General features: G+C 40.2%; 1 protein-coding gene across 6 annotated transcripts; it reads right to left on the bottom strand.

Annotated features, from left to right (window-relative positions):
* Window positions 1-2,629: 2,629 nt before the first annotated feature.
* ZNF655 (zinc finger protein 655) lies at window positions 2,630-16,615 on the bottom strand. Of its 6 annotated transcripts, none has more exons than XM_045541360.1 (5): window positions 16,498-16,611; window positions 15,331-15,473; window positions 14,051-14,136; window positions 13,531-13,657; window positions 2,630-6,327 (listed from the first exon to the last, which is right to left on the bottom strand). In XM_045541360.1, the coding sequence occupies exons 2-5, from the start codon at window positions 15,464-15,466 to the stop codon at window positions 4,934-4,936; spliced, it is 1,743 nt and encodes a 580-aa protein (XP_045397316.1). In that variant the 5' UTR covers window positions 15,467-15,473; window positions 16,498-16,611; the 3' UTR covers window positions 2,630-4,933. The 6 variants fall into 6 exon arrangements, with proteins under 6 accessions (XP_045397316.1, XP_045397315.1, XP_045397317.1 ...); XM_045541359.1 differs by having other exon boundaries at window positions 15,331-15,493; window positions 16,498-16,610; XM_045541363.1 differs by lacking the exon at window positions 2,630-6,327 and adding an exon at window positions 11,734-12,549 and having other exon boundaries at window positions 15,331-15,493; window positions 16,498-16,615.
* Window positions 16,616-17,036: the final 421 nt, after the last annotated feature.

Genomic DNA, 17,036 nt, shown 5'->3' with positions numbered 1-17,036 from the left:
TTGGGAGGCAGTTCTTACCATGGCCCAGGGTGCTTGATCTTTTCTCCAGTCATACACAAGTGCTCCAAATCCAGAGTTCTCAGACAATGCTAGTCCTTCCTACACTGCTGTTTGCCCACTAATACCTTTTTTATATTTTATACTATCTCCCTTCTAACTTATTGGTCTTTATATGAGTATTTATACTCATAACATTGTGAGCACTATGTGACCAGTGCCTTTTATTTTAATTATTTCATTTAACTTCCATAATGGTATTATTGTGTAGACAAGGAAACTAGGGAGGTTAAGTAAAATTCCCCATCACACAGCTAATAAACAGTAGAGCAAAGCTCAAATATAAGTACATCTAATTCCAGTCACTGCTTTGACTACTACTCTAACCTGTAGTCATCTTTATCCAATGGACAGTTTAATTCATTAGGTCAACTGTATCCATTGGCTAGCACTGATTATCATAGTGCCTAGAAATTGTATTACTGAATGAATGGATGAGGTTACATTTTTAGCTATGGGAATCCCATAGTGCTTTGGTGTCTAGATGACTCTCTAAGGGCCTCCCTTGAACTTTGTTCTTAAACCTCCTCAGTCGCCCACATACTATTAATATTTCCTAGGGTGAGGCATTTCTCCAGAACGCTCACTTATTCATTACCTTGAAAATGCCCTACTTGTTCATATGTAGGCCTTCTGACATGCCAACCTTTTTGCCTAAAATACTCTCCCTGCTCCTCTTCCAATGTTCCCCACCTTTCCAAGTTACCTCTATCCATCCTTTTGCTCAATCCAAAAACCTGGGAACCTAACTTGATTCTTCCCATTACTACTTTGCCCCACTGCTATAATATAACCAGAGGTGACAATAAATCTTATGTAATATGAACTAAAAATAAAATCCTAAGCCCTCTGCTAACTGAATAGACCCCTCTCAGCCAAGGGGGCCTCAGAAACACCTTAAAACTGAGTTCCCAGCCATGAGGGATGGGAGAGATAGGGCACAATTACATGCATATGATTTTCCTTCATAAATATTCATGACTCCTCCTATAGCTTGTTAATCATGTATTAATGTATTTCACCACTCAGCTCAGTATAAAATCCTGTTCCCTTTTGTCTCTTCTTCAAAGCATATGTGACTGCCTTCTGGCTGTTGCTCTGCTTCCCAACCTGTTGGAATGGCCACCCAACAGGGGGCTACACTTTATGAGAAATAAAGCTCTTCTTTTTCCAAAGTATAAATCTCATTATTTATTAATTTATTTTTTTGGTCAACATTAAAGAGATATGCACATCAGCAAGTTCTAATTAGCAGGAAAAAATTAAGAACAAATGTAGGGCACTGAGAAAAGGAAATGTAAATCTAGTGATGGGCACACGGGTGTCTTGGCAGGAGATATGAATTTGGGAGCTCTGACCTGTGACCTGTCATTGTCAAAATTGTCCAAGCCACTAGGCAAGTTGGCTCATACCTGTAATCTCAGCACTTGGAGAGGCTGAGAAAGGAGGATCACTTGAGGCCAGGAGCACAAGAACAGCCTGGGCAACATAGTGAAATCCTGTCTCTACAAAAAATAAGAAAAATTAGCTGGGAATGGCGGCATATACCCATAGCCCTAGCTACTTGGGAGGCTGAGGCTGGAAGATCACTTGAGTCCAGGAGTACGAAGCTGCAGTGAGCTATGATCCTGCCACTGCACTCCAGCCTGGGTGACAGAGTGAGACCGTGTATCTAAAACAAACATATAAAGTCTAAGCCTATTTGAAGGAGGCGGTTTGACTAGCTCCTACTATGTCGCAGAATATCCCCTCCTAGTATCCCAGAGAGCTCTGGGAGCATTTGGGATCAGTTGCAAACTGATGTAATGAAATCATTAGGGATATAATACAGGATGCAGAGCTAGCTATCAAAGAAAATTTTAGGTTCCAAGATGTGTTTAACACCAACACCATGATGACGGAATGCTTTGGGGTCAAACAGGCTTGACTTTGACCCATTAACTTGCTGTGAGATCCTAACAAGCTCTCTGATTCTTCTATACCTCAATTCCTCTAAAATGGAGCTAACTCCCTTGCAGAATTGTTGTGAGAACTAAGTTTGAATATGTTCATACATATGTGCGCGTGCAAGTAGATGAGGAAAGAGAAGATAAATAAATCAGGTGTCCCTATACTATTAGATTTCTTCTCTTCCCTTCCCCTTCAACACCAAAAAGACTACGAACACAGACTCATATCTGACCAATTAAGTATCTGCTTAAAGAGGCAAGTTACTTGCCCTCAAGGATTACTTTGATTTCTCATTTGAGAAATGAGATTACTTTGATTTTCTCATAAAAATGTGTTTCTTATTAAGAAAACACATTCTTCCTAGTTCTACTGAAACCTCAAACTATTCACTCTTATTTTATGTACCAGTCATATCCCAATTGAATAACCCCTTAAATCCCAAACCCTCAGCATTTGTTCCAGAGGTCTGTGGAAAATCAGGCTATATATCAATAAAAAGGAGAGTAATCCACTCTTGCTGTGAAGCAAGTTTCAGTGAGGAACTAAGTTCCAGCCAAGAAGGTGATTCCAAGATTCCCAAATGCTTCTGGCTGAGGCCTTCAGATTTTTTTGAAACAGAATCTCAGAATATCAAACACACCTTTATTCAAGTGGAAGTACAAAAGAACATTCCTACACCAAATGCATACATGTGATTTTTACATATTCTGCTTTTTAAGGATTATGTAATCCGGTTTCACAGTCAGCACAGGTGGCTACTGGCAAGTACAAGTATACATGTTTGATAGAGAAAAAACATGCATTTTTCATTTCATTTTACATTTAGATCAACTCATTCATACATATATATAAATTTCATTTAGATCCCTACCTTGCCTTTATGAGATCCTATTCTTGCTGATGGCTAAGAAGTAAAATATAGTGGCAGAACTATCCTAGAGGTTAACTACAAGAGGCTTAGAGAGTGAGCAATAAATTTTCATATATTTGTTGAGGATTCCTAGTGAATATTATAACATCTGAACTATAAAAGCCTCAATTGCTGGACTAGAATTTTTAATAACACTTGTCTTATTCACTAAATGTAAAACTTAAGGAAAAATATAATAAAATGCTTTGACATGACCTAAAGAATCATGAATTCTTGCTAGGTATGTGACAGTGACCCTAAAGTCTGGAGCCAACATCTGTGATCACTTTTATCAATCAAAAAAGCCATGTTCTTTTACATGGCATGTAGACTCCATTAAAATACAAAAATGTGATGAATGAACAATTATACACAAAGCTCCCACACTTCAAATACTACCCTGGATTGATGAGGGGAGACTGTGAGTAAGGGCATCCAAATAGATAAAGCAGCAATCAAAATGGTTAAAATTTTACCGGGAACAAACCTGCCACTCTCTTGAAATACTGTCTCTAAAGACATTACAGTAATAAGAACAGCATTATCTTTGTTGGAACACTGAATTTCCTTATCATGCTGATTTTTTCATAGGTTCCTTATGTTTGCCCTATCAAAAGCAGACCTGAGCATTTTGCTGGCCATAAATAGAGGTATATAAAGAATTCTGAACTTAGGCATGCAGAATAGGCACTAAATGAATGTAGTTAGGCCACCAGGAGTCTTGTTGGCTCCCTGATGTCCTTAGCATCTCTTTTCTCGGGCTATGGATGCAGACAAGGCAGCTAAAAACTCGGGTGTCACTTGAAAATGTTTAGCTGCCTGCCACAAACTCAGGCAAAACCAAACCCTTCATATTTATAAATGGACTGGATGTGGAAATCCAATTCCTTTCAAAAAGATGCTTTGCTTTAGGAAAGACACCAGAACAGTAACATCAAGTACAGACAGCATACCTACTGGTGAAAAGCTTAAAACTAGGAAACCATCATTTGAAGGTGCTTAAGAGAATAGAGAAATCAACAGCAATCCAAGTGTTGTGGCTGTAAAGGAATACCATGTAGGGTCCTTTAAAAAGAGCAGGCCTAGGAGTCTATTTTGGAGAGAACTTAGGCAGAGAATAGCAGAAAAAGCTAAATTGGCTACTTGAAGCTGATGTTTAACACTGGTGCATTAACGATATCTTATGGAAGTTGTGAACAGTAAGAACAAATTTCAAGAAAAATTAAAATGTTTATAGGCCATATTAAAATAAAAATCACTGATCCTATAAATAAAATATACATACCTACTTAGAACACTTATTAAATAAAGGAATGCCACAAGATAATGGCACTGCATTCACCATGTCACCCCTCAGACTAGATTCTTTTGCAATGAAGATTAGGATTATGTTAATATATATTAACAATTTCATATACAAATAATCAACAATTTTCTCTCCAATATCTTGACGTTGGGTACAGCCTGAAATATGGTGTCAAATTTTTCCATTTGCATTATATCAAATTCTCATCTGGTACGGATATTCTGATTGTGACAAAGACTAGATGAACTACAGAAAGATTTGCCACATTTACTACACTCAAATGACTTCTCTTGGGGATAGATCCTTTGATACTGAATGAGCACTGGGTTATGACAATCTCCTCACACACACATACATATTTATTACATTCATAAGCTTTCTGTATGACTTGAATTTGATACCAAATAACGTAGTTTGACTGATGGCTTTTTCACATTCATTTCAGTAATGGAATTTTATTCCAGTATAAACTTTCCAATTATGACTAAGGTATGAAAATAGCATGAAGAATTTAACACATTCAATACATAGATTTTCGCACTGGCATGGATTTGTGGGAGTTAACAGTTCAACACTAGTAGCTTTCCTACATTTGTCACATTCAAGAGGGTTTCTCTCTGGTGTGAATTCTGATGCTGAGTAAAGGTTGAGCTATGACTGAAGGCTTTACCACATTCAGTATCTACATGATTTCTCCCTGGTGTGAACTCTCAAATGCTGAATGAAGCCTGAACTTGACTAAATGTCTTCCCATGTTCATTACATTCATAAGGTTTCTCTTTGGTATGAATTCTTTCATGCTGAACCAGGTGTGCTCTCTGACTGAAGTTCTTTTCCCATGCATCACAATCAAAGACTTTTTGTCTGGTGAAGACTTCTTGTTGCAAGATAAGATCTGAGCTATGACTGAAACTTTCCTCATAATCATTACATTCATATGACTTATCTTTTCTGTGCATTTTGTGATGCTGAATAAGGCATGAGGTTTGACTGAAAGCTTTTCCACATTCATTACATTCATGTGGTTTCTCTCCTGTGTGAATTCTTTGATGCTGAATAAGATGTGAATTCAATCTGAAGTCTTTTCCACATTCATTACATGTATAGGGCTTTTCTCTGAGATGAAGTCCTTGATGTTTAATATAGGCCAACCCACACTCATCGTACTCACAGGATTTCGCTTCTTGGCGGACCCTCTGATGTTCAACTAGGTATGAAGTATGACAGAAGTCACTGCCACATACAGTACAGTTACAGGGCATCTCTCTGTGAATCCTCCGATGTTGAGTAAGGTGCACACTACGACTGAAGACTCTTTCACAATTGTTACACTTATAAGACTTGGCTCTAGTGTGAATTTTCTTATGTTGAATTATGCCTGAACTTGGACTATAGGACTTATCAGACACTTCACAGGATTTATCAGACGCTTCACATTTATAGGGTTTTTCTCTGGCATGTATTCTTTTATGTCGACTAAGACTTGAGCTCTGACTGAAAGATTTTTCACATTCTTTACATTTGTAGGGTTTCTCTCTAGTATGGATTCTCTGATGTCTAGTAAGGGCTGAGCTCTGAAGGAACATTTTCCCACATGCATCACACTTATAGGATTTCTCAGTGGTAGAAATGCTCTCCCATTTATTAAGGTGGGAGAGATCCATCAAGCTTTCCTTGTACTCATTACTCTGAAAATTCTGTGTTAGATTTATGTGTTCATGTTTATCAGCAGCTGCATTCTGCTTGAAGCTCATGTCATATTTATCATTGTCATCAATATTCTGTATTCTAAGAACTCTCTGATCTGTATCAATGGTAGAGTCCAGACTGAAGCTTTTTTCAGGTTCACTGCATTCATTGTTCTTCTCACTGGTGAAGGTTTCCTTGCTGATTGTTATTTGCCTAAACTCTCTCTCCAAGAAGAGAAATTTCCTTAGAATTTCCTGAAGCCTTTCTAATCTGTCCTCAGACTTAGACACTTCTCTAGTATCAGGAACTTGGGCAATATCCTGTTTGAGTCTTCCTACTCTCACTTTGTATGAATGTACTTCTTCCGAAATTTTCTGCTTAGGAATCAACAGCTTCTCTTCTCTGGTCTCTGCATCTGATACAATATATAAATAGAAAATGCACATGTAATCTGTATCCTGTACATAGAAAAAGAAAACTCAAAGAGAGGAGAAAATGAAACAATGTAGTATCTACAAAGATAAGCAGATAAGCGAAGTTTATTTACTCTCAAAAATAGGCACAAAATCTCTACGGGTGTATGCGCATGAATAGGAGCAGTGAGATAGGATCCAAATTGTTCAGGGTGTGGTAGAAACAGAGGACATGTTGAGCAGAGTAAGCTAAGCAGTTAAGGTGTTTCAAAGGAAATAACAGGGAAATAGCTTAAAAGAATTTTAGATAAGCATCTTAAATAGGGACCTAGTACAACCTGTGCATAAGGGACTAAATAAATGGACAGGGTCAACCTAAACTGAAGGGCAAAGGAAGGAGCTCTCCATTCTGGGACACAGACAGAGCTCTTCAGTTTGAGTGCCAGAGCAGCTATAACTTGGCTCCACAACTGCACTTTACTTCCCTACTAATTCTATCTGATTGATGCTGCCTTACTCACCTGAGCAGTCATCTCTTAAGATTTCTCTATTCTTAGTTTCCAGATCAAAGATCTGTAGATCTTGTTCCAGCTGGGAGATCCCATCAGGCTTGGAAATTGGAAATCCTGATCATGGAGAAGGAAATGGGATGTGGCAATTTATCATCAGATGCCACACCAGCCACTTTTTATTTTAACTAATGGTTAATAGAGAGAGACAGTAAGTTCTAAGAAGACATTAATTAGGAAGACCAGGAGAGTGAGAAAGGCAAAGAGGCTCCACAAGGAACCCAGATTTGTGCTCTAGAAAGAGGTATGTTAATGGACAAGATGATGTGAGAGAAGAAGCCAGTCATTTAAACATTATTCTGACAAGGGTATTTGTGCATGGGTGTGTATCTGTTTTCACAGAAGTTATCATTACCACTCTCCATCTAACATCAATCTTTGTATTAGACTTGGTCTATAAGTATCAAAATGGAGGTTATAAAAATACAATTTTGCTAGACTAGAGAAAGGTGAAACTCAAGCACCTGCTGCTGCATGGTGAGCTAAACTGTAGCAACAGAATCAATGAAAACTGAATAAATATTCCAAGGACCAATCTCAAGAAACAATTAGTTTCAGTGCATATAAGGAAACTAAGAATAATATGACACACCCTTACCCATTAGGAGCTTACCATTTACTCAACGAACATTTAAGGAATGCCTCCTACATGTGAAGTATGCAGGGAATAAAGAGCCCAAGCGAAAGGTCCATCCCCTCAAGGACTTCAAACTCTACAGAGACAGCTATAAACAACTAACTACAGAAAGGTATAGTGAGAAGAGTGCCATAAAAGTGTATCTTCACATAAAAATGGTCTTTCCATGGCTTGCATAATGGACTGCTTGGCTCTAAATCTGTATTAAAGCTAAAGCAACAGGCAATCTGCTTCTGAGGGGACAGAACTTGATACTATTGGTATCAAAGGGCAATTTTTATACGTGTAGCCTAGAAAGCTTCTAGCAGCACACATACAAGGTCTAATTCAAGCTCCTCATCTCCAAAAGTCTCTCCATTTACTGAAGGTCTATAATATTTACTATTTGTTTCCCTTATCCTGACATATCACCATACATTATACACATTTTTTAAAAAGTAATTTTAGGTATTATCATCCCTACTTGATTTATAAACTCTTTGATAGCAGTGACCATGTATCTTATATCTTACACTCCTTTTGATTCATTTACTTAATAGCTATTTATCAAGTGCCAACTTGTGCCCAAGTGTCAATATATGAACAGCTACCCAATTTTATAAAAAGGGCATTGGACTGGAAAATATGATGAACAGGTGCCCTCCTGGGATTCTATGTGAGAGCCTATGAGAAAGAGATTAGAACAGATACAAGAACAGTATTTAGTGTGTTTCTGAATTCATGCTGAGCATTAATAGAGTTAGTTCTCTTTTTGGACACTAATTAAGGTTCTCATGTCAAATGTTTTGCAAGTTTAAAAAGTAAGGAGTGTGACATGAAGCAGCAATATTGTGCTCAAAATTCCAATAACATAATTTGCAACTTTTAACCTTGAGATATTTATTATGGTGTTTCTCAGTATTTGATAACTGAAATTTTGATTATTTACTTTGTACCTATATTTAAAACACATATGCACAACAAAAAAGGTTGTCTTCATGTGGGATGAGGGGTTTGATTTCAGACTTGTGTTTAAGGTAATGAAGGAAGGTATAAGAGAAAATGCCTAGCAGGCAATTAGAAATATAAGAATATAGTTTAGAAGAGAGAACAGGGTTCAAGATATAAACATAAAGTTACCTGTATCATCAGTATCATCAAAATATTAAGGTTTAGCAAGTACTTGGTAGGTGCAAAGTACCATGCTGAAAGCTTTACAAGTTTTCACTCATTTTATACTCACCATAATTTTATCAGGTAAAAACTATTATTATACCCACTTTACAAATGAGAATACTAAGATTCAGAGATTCAGAAGTAACTTGCCCAAGATTATAATAACTGGTAAAGGTACCTTTCAAACTCAGACAGCCCTATTTCAGAACCTGGCTTTTAAACAACCTACTAGTAAAAAATAATGATTGTGAATGAAATCCATCTTTTCCTCCAAAATACTTACAGAAAGAGAAGAAAAGAAGACCAATAAACTGACAATGGAATAAAAGGTAAAAACAATATAAACAACAGATAAAGTGATTAGAATAACACATAGAGAGCCAGGATCCTAAGGATTTGTAGTCAAAGAGTTTTAATTAGATCATTGGCCAGGTGCGGTGGCTCACACCTGTAATCCTAGAGGCTCTGGGAGGCCGGGGCGGGAGGATCACTTGAGATCAGGAGTTCAAGACCAGCCTGAGCCAGGGTGAGACCCTGTTTCTACTAAAAATAGAAAAAATTAGCTGTGCATGGTGCACGCACCTGCAGTCCCAGCTTCTGGGAGGCTGAGGCAGGAAAATTGTTTAAGCCCAGGAGTCTGAGGTTGCTGTGAGCTAGGCTGACACCACAGCACTCTAGCCTGGGCAGCAGAGCAAAACAGAGATAATTCCTTGTCAAAGAATTGCAAATCTTTTTATAACAAAAATCCAAACCCTTAGACAGTAGTTCAAGCAATATTCAATTTGAGGAAATTCCACTATAAAGAAATAATTTATAGGCAGGTCTATGATTTAAACAAAAAAGGAAAAAAATCAAGAAATAATTTGTACACACTCCTGAAATTTTTATTTATATTTAAAAATTAGGTCTATAGCTCATATCACTTGCTGTTCTTTCAAAAATATTAAAGTAACTAGCATGAGCCAGGTACTTAAATACATAATCTAATTTAATCCTCATACAGCCCAGAAAGGTAGACATAATTTTTCATGTTTTATAGATGAAGAAAGTGTCAGACTAAATAATTTGCTGAACATATTACAGCTAGTAAGTGGAACCCAAGTTTGATTCCAGTTTATATCCTTTCCAATCTATCATACTGCCTGTCACAAAACACATTAAAACAGGTTTTCTTGCCATTGACCCAAATGCTTTTCCTAAAAAAACTCAGAACTCTATGCTTTCAAAATATGCACCTACTTTAAATTTTTCCTATTTATAATTAATTTTTTATTAAAACTTCTTGATTTTATTTAAATCTTGAGAGTTTTCTAATAAGATTTAGTTCAATCTGGTCTTTTAAAATAACATTTTTTTTTTTTTGAGACAGAGTCTCACTGTTTCCCGGGTTAGAGTGCCGTGGCGTCAGCTTAGCTCACAGCAACCTCAAACTCCTGGGCTCAAGCAATCCTTCTGCCTCAGCCTCCCAAGGAGCTGGGACTACAGGCATGTTCCACCATGCCTGGCTAATTTTTTCTACATATTTTTTAGTTGTCCAGCTAATTTTCTTTGTATTTTTAGCAGAGATGGGGGTCTCGATCTTGCTAAGGTGGTTTCGAACTCCTGAGCTCCAACAATCCACCCACCTCGGCCTCCCAGAGTGCTAGGTAAAATAACATTTTAAAATTTACCTCATTATTTGGTTTGTTTCTTTACCAGAGTTATGCTAAGATTTTAGCCATCTGGGAGCATCAGGCTTTTCTTCCTTGTCCGTAATAAATACACAAATAAAATCTATCCTTAGCAATATCACTCCTTTGTAGATACCTGTGAGTACTGGAATGTATCCCTGGACAGTTTTACTTGCATGTCCTTTCTGGTCCCAAACTGTATAAATTGGTCTGTCTAATTTATAATGGCCATTTGAATTTTTCTTATAATCAGAGTACAGACAACTCATTAAAAATATAAAAAACTCCATATACAGTTAGACTAATTGTCCTAAGGCACAAAATAGTGAAAAAGAACACGGGCTTCAGAGACATGTCTGGGTCCCAAGCCTATCACTGACCGTTCAAAGATCACTTAACTGTTCTGAGCCTCAGTTTCCTCAGATATAAAATAGGAGTAATATCATTTGCTCACAAGGATATACTAAGAATTAAATGAAATCAACATATATACACATACACACACACACACACACACACACACACACACATATATGTGTACCTAGTAACACATTGGCTGCTCAGGAAATAGTAAATAGCTGTGAAACAGTGGTTGTCTTCCATGACATCAAGTTCAAAAAGCAAGGAGTATGTGCCAAACATTCCTGACCCATCAACTCACTTAACATCAACTAGAATTTTGACAAGCATGTTTCTAAAGCCATTATCTGACAGGGTACCTGCCACACTGACCCATGTGAAATGCAACCCAGCTCCCTGAGTCTCCAACACTAAGTTACAAGTAACTTCTCTGAGTATGACCCTCAAGCCAGTTATTCATTCACTGTCAACAGAACATGCTTCTTTTTTGATTTGGTAATGAAAATTATTTATTACCTACTTTTTTACCCAGCTGTTTGTACTCTGTATATTTACTACTATGTAGTGGAAGCACTTAACCAAAGGACCAAAATTCTGATGTCTGTGACATATACAATCTGGAGCTACTGCCATAGGAAAAAGATGTGAACTAGAAAGTGGGATTGCTAAGTCAGAGACTGAATTATAAAGTCTTATTTTACAACCCCAAACAGTAAGTTAATAAATGCATAAACTTAAATTTAAGGTAGAGTTAGCTGAACCCACAAATATGAAAATGACTTCCCAAGGACTGTAAAAATAACTGTTAAGGAGATACTGCTGACTTGGTCACAAAAGCGAGTTAAGTAGGAGAGTGTCTTACGTGCATGTGTGCCTGGTATGTGTAAGCATGCATGCATGTCCTGTGTGCATGCAGAGATGACAGAGGAAAACAGGAAAAGTTCAGTCTATAGCATGCTGTGCTATTAGACTGCATTAAGCTGCTATAAAGTTTCTTTACTCCAAAAAGTAGACAAGTTAACTGTTGGAAATTCTGTAATTATTAGGTAAAATTAACAGTAGTTTACAATTGTATCACTTTACAGTTTACAAAGTTATTAAATAAACATTCCTTTTGATATCCTGAAATAAAGAAATGTAACTTTTCTGCCCTCCCTTTGCCCCTCCATCAAGGACAGTGCTAAGGAACAATTACCCAGGAAAGGTAATATAAATGCATCAATGTGTATAGTGCCACAAAGAATAAAAGGGAGGAAGGTAGGACTTTGAAAAGGGAGAAAACTAGAATGTTAAACATGAGGAAAGCCCAGGGGTTGCAGGAGAGTTAGGCAATATCAGGGGCAGGTCGTGTCCACTACATAAAAGGAGGGGCACACAGCATATGTTCCACATTCTAAAATAACATGAAAAGACCATAACTGAAGAGCTGAAGTTGAACTTTGTGATTTCTCAGAACACAAGTAGATGACCACCAACCATGGTTTGTGAATGAACTGGCTTCAAAATACATCTGGTTGCAACAGAGGGCTTCCTGGCCCCTTACATTAGAAATTTAACAAAGGTCATTTGAGGAGCTGCAATTTACATAGTGGTGGCTTCCTGAGGAGCTTCTATTCCATCAGTCAAGTTTAATATCTTACAATCGAGGAAAAGGAGTTTCCGAGCAGGGACGAGCAATATCGATGGGAAGCCGACACTTGGGCCATCTCTTGGAGATTCCTGCTTTAAGGACCGCAAGTGTTTCTCCAGAGAAAGCACTTGCCTGGGTATGACTCAGGGCCGGGCAGGAATTCACACTATGAATCCGGGTGATGGGAAGGCGGAGAAGTATGCCTATAAAGATCAAAGAGCCAGGAATGGAAAACACACGAAAAACCTTCTCAGTGGGCAGGCTGCCTCCCCATGGATAACATTTTTGAATCCTGAGCATAATCAGGGAGACAAGGCAATGCCCTGGATGCCACCAGCATAGGCAAAGACAAAAAAAAAAAAAAAAAGAAAAGAAAACAAAAAGTGTTCTAAATACACATATACACAAAAAGAAGAACGCAGAAGCAGAAACAGGCAAAAAAGGAAGAGTAGGGGGCAGCCAATAACCCCTACTGATGCGTCAACAGCACTACAGATTCCTAGCCACCTACTGTACCATTCAAAATGACAAAGCAGAGACATGGCTTAATAACTGACCCCACCTTACTGTGGGGTAAATGTCTGAAACTTCTGCTGCCCTGGATGTGGTTTCTTGGGATTACCATCTGGGTGACTCACTGAAATGTACTCACAGTGAGTGATGCCTTCAAATGAAGTCTCTCAAATTCTGCCTGCTTGGAGACAAATTTGGGGATCTTAAGAGGTGAGGGACTACTCAACAAGGATTTTAACTCAACTTTTAAAAAGGCATTTCTTCTTTCTAGGAAAATAGGAAACTCTCAGATATAGGGGCACTAAAATACCACAGAGGAAAGTGTCTGACTGGGGGTTGGGAGGCCACCCAGGGTCTCACCTATAAAAACGGAAAAGACAGGGAAGATGAGAACTCAGGCAAAGCGCAAGAAAATTTCCCTTTGCTAACAGGGAACAGATGTCCCACAAAAGTAGGAAACATGAACTGGGGATAAGAAGTAGAGTGTATCCTCTTGACACTCTCAAAGAAACCTTAATCACCCCTCCCAGAGGAGGTGACCTTAAAGATAGAGGATTCAAAGGTTTTAAGACCTAGAATCAAAGCCACACTCTACTGACCTCAAAGATCACACAGAAACAAGAAAGTAAAGAAATCCAAATAAGTAAACTGAATAATAAGGTAGTCCTTACCCAGTGAGATCACGTTCCCATAATTCTCTAACATCACTTCTCTGTAGAGGTCCCTCTGAACAGGGTCCAGGTATCCCCATTCCTCTCGAGTAAGGTGCACAGCCACATCCTCGAATGTCACAAACTCCTGAAATAACACATCCTGGCTACTCTGGGGAATGAGACCACTGTAGCAACATGGCCAGAGAATGAGATGAAAGAGAGGATATCCAGGGTGTATTTATGTCGGGAAGGAGGGAGAAGAGATTAGAACCTAGGGAATAAATCCCATAACCCTTAAACATCTAATAAGTGCCCATCACAGAACCATGGACAAAGAAGGAACAGTGTTTGCACAGGGTACTGGGGACACGGGAAGGTGGTCTGTGTGACATCCAGATCTCTGAAGAGGATTGGTTCCCAAACTGGGATTTACTACTGAAAAAAATTCCAGGCAAGGTCTACAGATGGGATGAGGCAGAGGCCACACTCAATCAGCAGCAACAGTCCCTGAGGAAAAACAGACGGTTCCTCAGCTCACCTGGTACCTGGCTGTCATGAGCGCAGCTGCCTGGTCTCCTGGGCTTCCCTCATGGGGAAGAGCAGGCACCTGGGGAACAGGTGGAGCTGAGGGAGGAGAAAGGAGCCAAGAGTGAGAGCAGCCCTTCCCCAAGGCTCCCTTTCAGAAGAGGCCTCTCCAGCCCAAAGGTGTCAGTGGGACCCGCCTTCACATCAATATTCCAATAAAACCAATGAACAATTATCAGGTACTGGGTGGGTCTACCCTGTTCCTTCTCAGTAGCTGCATGCTCTACTTACGCATGTTTAGACCTGTGATACAGAATTTTATTACGAAATCTTATGTTTCACTTTATCCTCATGGTATAACATTCCTCTCACAGATGCGTAAGCACTATACCTGTTTTACAGATGGGCAAAGCAAAGCAAAAGACTTGCGGTGACTTGTCCAGGCTAGAGTTATTTAGTAGACTTCTGACCCTTTCCCAGACACTGTTCTATAAACTTCACTAAGCTTCTCTCTTTCACTGTCTCTGCAATCAGTATGGGAGGCCCACAAGAACAAGGAAAATTGATGTTTCCTCACAATCCTTTCCACACTCCCACAATGCCCAACAGCACTCTACACACTGTGGCACTCGATCTGTGTTGCTGACACACAAGTTATTTCAGGCACTGGAGTTGGCCACAAGCAATCTAAGACACAGTTCTTACAAAACAAAGGAAAAAAAAAAAAACCAACCTAACAATACATAAAAATGTGATTATATAGTCAAAACATAGTATCTATACATTTATACAAGCATTGTGCACAATCAAAGAATTTAAGGGTTGCTTTCTCGGCCAAAATTAGATTAGTCACAAACACTGAAATTGCAACAGAATGGCAGGTGGCAAAGCAAAGGAAAGAGAAACTAAGTGAAGGGAATGGGGGAGGGGAAAGGTCCTGAATCTAAGAGGAAGTGAGAGCTAGGCAAGGATTGTGAGATGTGGCAAAAGCAGCATATCTCAGAAATTATTCTGGATGTGGTAACTGGGATGAAATGAAGGTTATCTGAAGGAAAAAAAAGCCAGAGCAGAGTGACTACCACTCTGCTAATTAAAGAAGACAAGCTGTCCTTAATAGAGGGGCCCAGCCCAGGACTGAATTGAGTCACATCAGCCCCTCCCTTCCAGTCCTCCCTCTAGGGGCCATCTTCTTATTCAAGCCCCTGGCCTCATTCATACCAGGTCCAGGAGCCCCCTCGGGAAGCCCCCTCTACATGCCCATTCTCCTGGATGTAAGTGCTGTCTCTGCCTTACCCCCAGTGAGTCCCTGTTCCATGTCGGTGTCCTGTATGAACTGAGGCTCTGGAGACAGACCCTCAGACTGGGTCTCCAAAGACTGAAACTGGATCCTTGGTGATCCTGCTGCTTCCTGGGCCGACAGTTCCTCCATCACTGTTCTGGAGGACAATAACCATCACTGTGAGGTGAGATTAAGAGAAATTACTATAATAAGTTAAAATATCCCATCATTTTATATTCTCAGGACTTAGCAAAGTATCTTATGCACTATAAGTACTCAATAAAAAACAGCTGATAATGATTAACCACCCAAAATAAATAACAGAAAGAAAAATGCATATTATTCGGTTTCAAATACTTAAGAACCAAATCATATGATCCAAGTATGCAGGTTTAATTGAACTTCACTAATTCACAATTTGTGATATTAAAAGAAGTCTAAACAGTACAATTTAAAAGTGTAAAGCTTTCTCTGGAAAGTTTAAAATATTTAAAATTTGCAACCTCCTTTGAAGGCTCAAGTTTGTAGCCAGAGAAATACTCTAGTTAGGATTGCTCATTATTTTTTTTTAAAGGAGGCCCCTTAGGAATTACGTGGAAACAGTCTGTCAGCCCACTTTGAATTGCTGAATGGGCTTGACTAATAATAAAACTCCACTTTGGGGTCAAATCCTTTGCGAACGCAGACTAGGTGGGCAGGCCTTTGCCCACAATCCTGAGGTAACACAGAGAAGAGCTGTGATTCAAACAGGTTTAACTGGCGTCCTTCATACCCAAGGACGTGCCAGGGTTCCGTCCTCCTTCCACAACCCTCACTAAGGGCCCCCGCCCAGCTCCTAGTTTGGTCCTCAGAAGGCCTTGCCCAGCGCTGCTGCCCTCTTCCCACTTCCCTTTTAGTCAGACGAAGACACAGTCCCAAACGGGCTGGGCGCGCCATACAGACCCAACTCACACCAGGGTACCGGGTCCTACGATGGGGTCACCGGGGCCGGACGGCGGGGCCCTCAGTCCGCGGGGCGAACCAGGACTGAGGAGAAACAGGCCCTCACACCCGGGCCTCCGCGCGCTCCTGGGGAAGAGAACCGCCGCCGGCCGGGGCCAGGTGACGCCTCCTCCTACTCCTGGGGAGACGAAACAAGTAGCCGCCCCTCTGCGACCCCAGAACGGCTTCTGGGTACTCACCCGACAGGAGGAGCGGGCCTGGCGGCTGTCCAGTCGAGGACACTCTCACTCCCAGGGGTACCACAGCCTTTCCGGGGCCGCTCTAGACTGCGGAGAGGCCGGCGTTTCTGACGTCACTTCCGGCGGCGGAGGGCAGGCCCCGGATGGGGGGCTATGATAGTGCGTCTGGGCCTCGGAACATCCTTTGCCTCGCTTTCCCTCGTCCTTTTCCGGTCCTACCGCCCTCACTGCTAACCTGCCGGGCATGTCTAGCCGTTTTACCAGTAACGACCGCGACCGATGTTGGGAAAGGGCCCGTGGCCCTTCTCTGATGCCAGCCGACCCTTGAGAGTCCCCGCAGGGAGGTGGCCTTCCCAAGTGGGTGGGCGTCCGTGGGAGGAGGAATGGCTGACCTAATTGTGCGACTTCTGTGAGTTGGCTGGTTGAAAACTAGCACAAGGGTGCCTGTCCAGAGTATAAAATAACGCTGATTACTACTATGAGGCAAGGACCACAAAGTCGTGGGATCGAAATCTACTAAAGTCCTTGGGGAAAGCCGG

This window comes from Lemur catta, chromosome 2, assembly GCF_020740605.2.
Source record: "Lemur catta isolate mLemCat1 chromosome 2, mLemCat1.pri, whole genome shotgun sequence".
NCBI classification, from domain to species: domain Eukaryota; kingdom Metazoa; phylum Chordata; class Mammalia; order Primates; family Lemuridae; genus Lemur; species Lemur catta.
The sequence above is the reverse complement of the archived record's forward strand: the minus strand, read 5'-3'. Positions and strand labels throughout refer to the sequence as shown.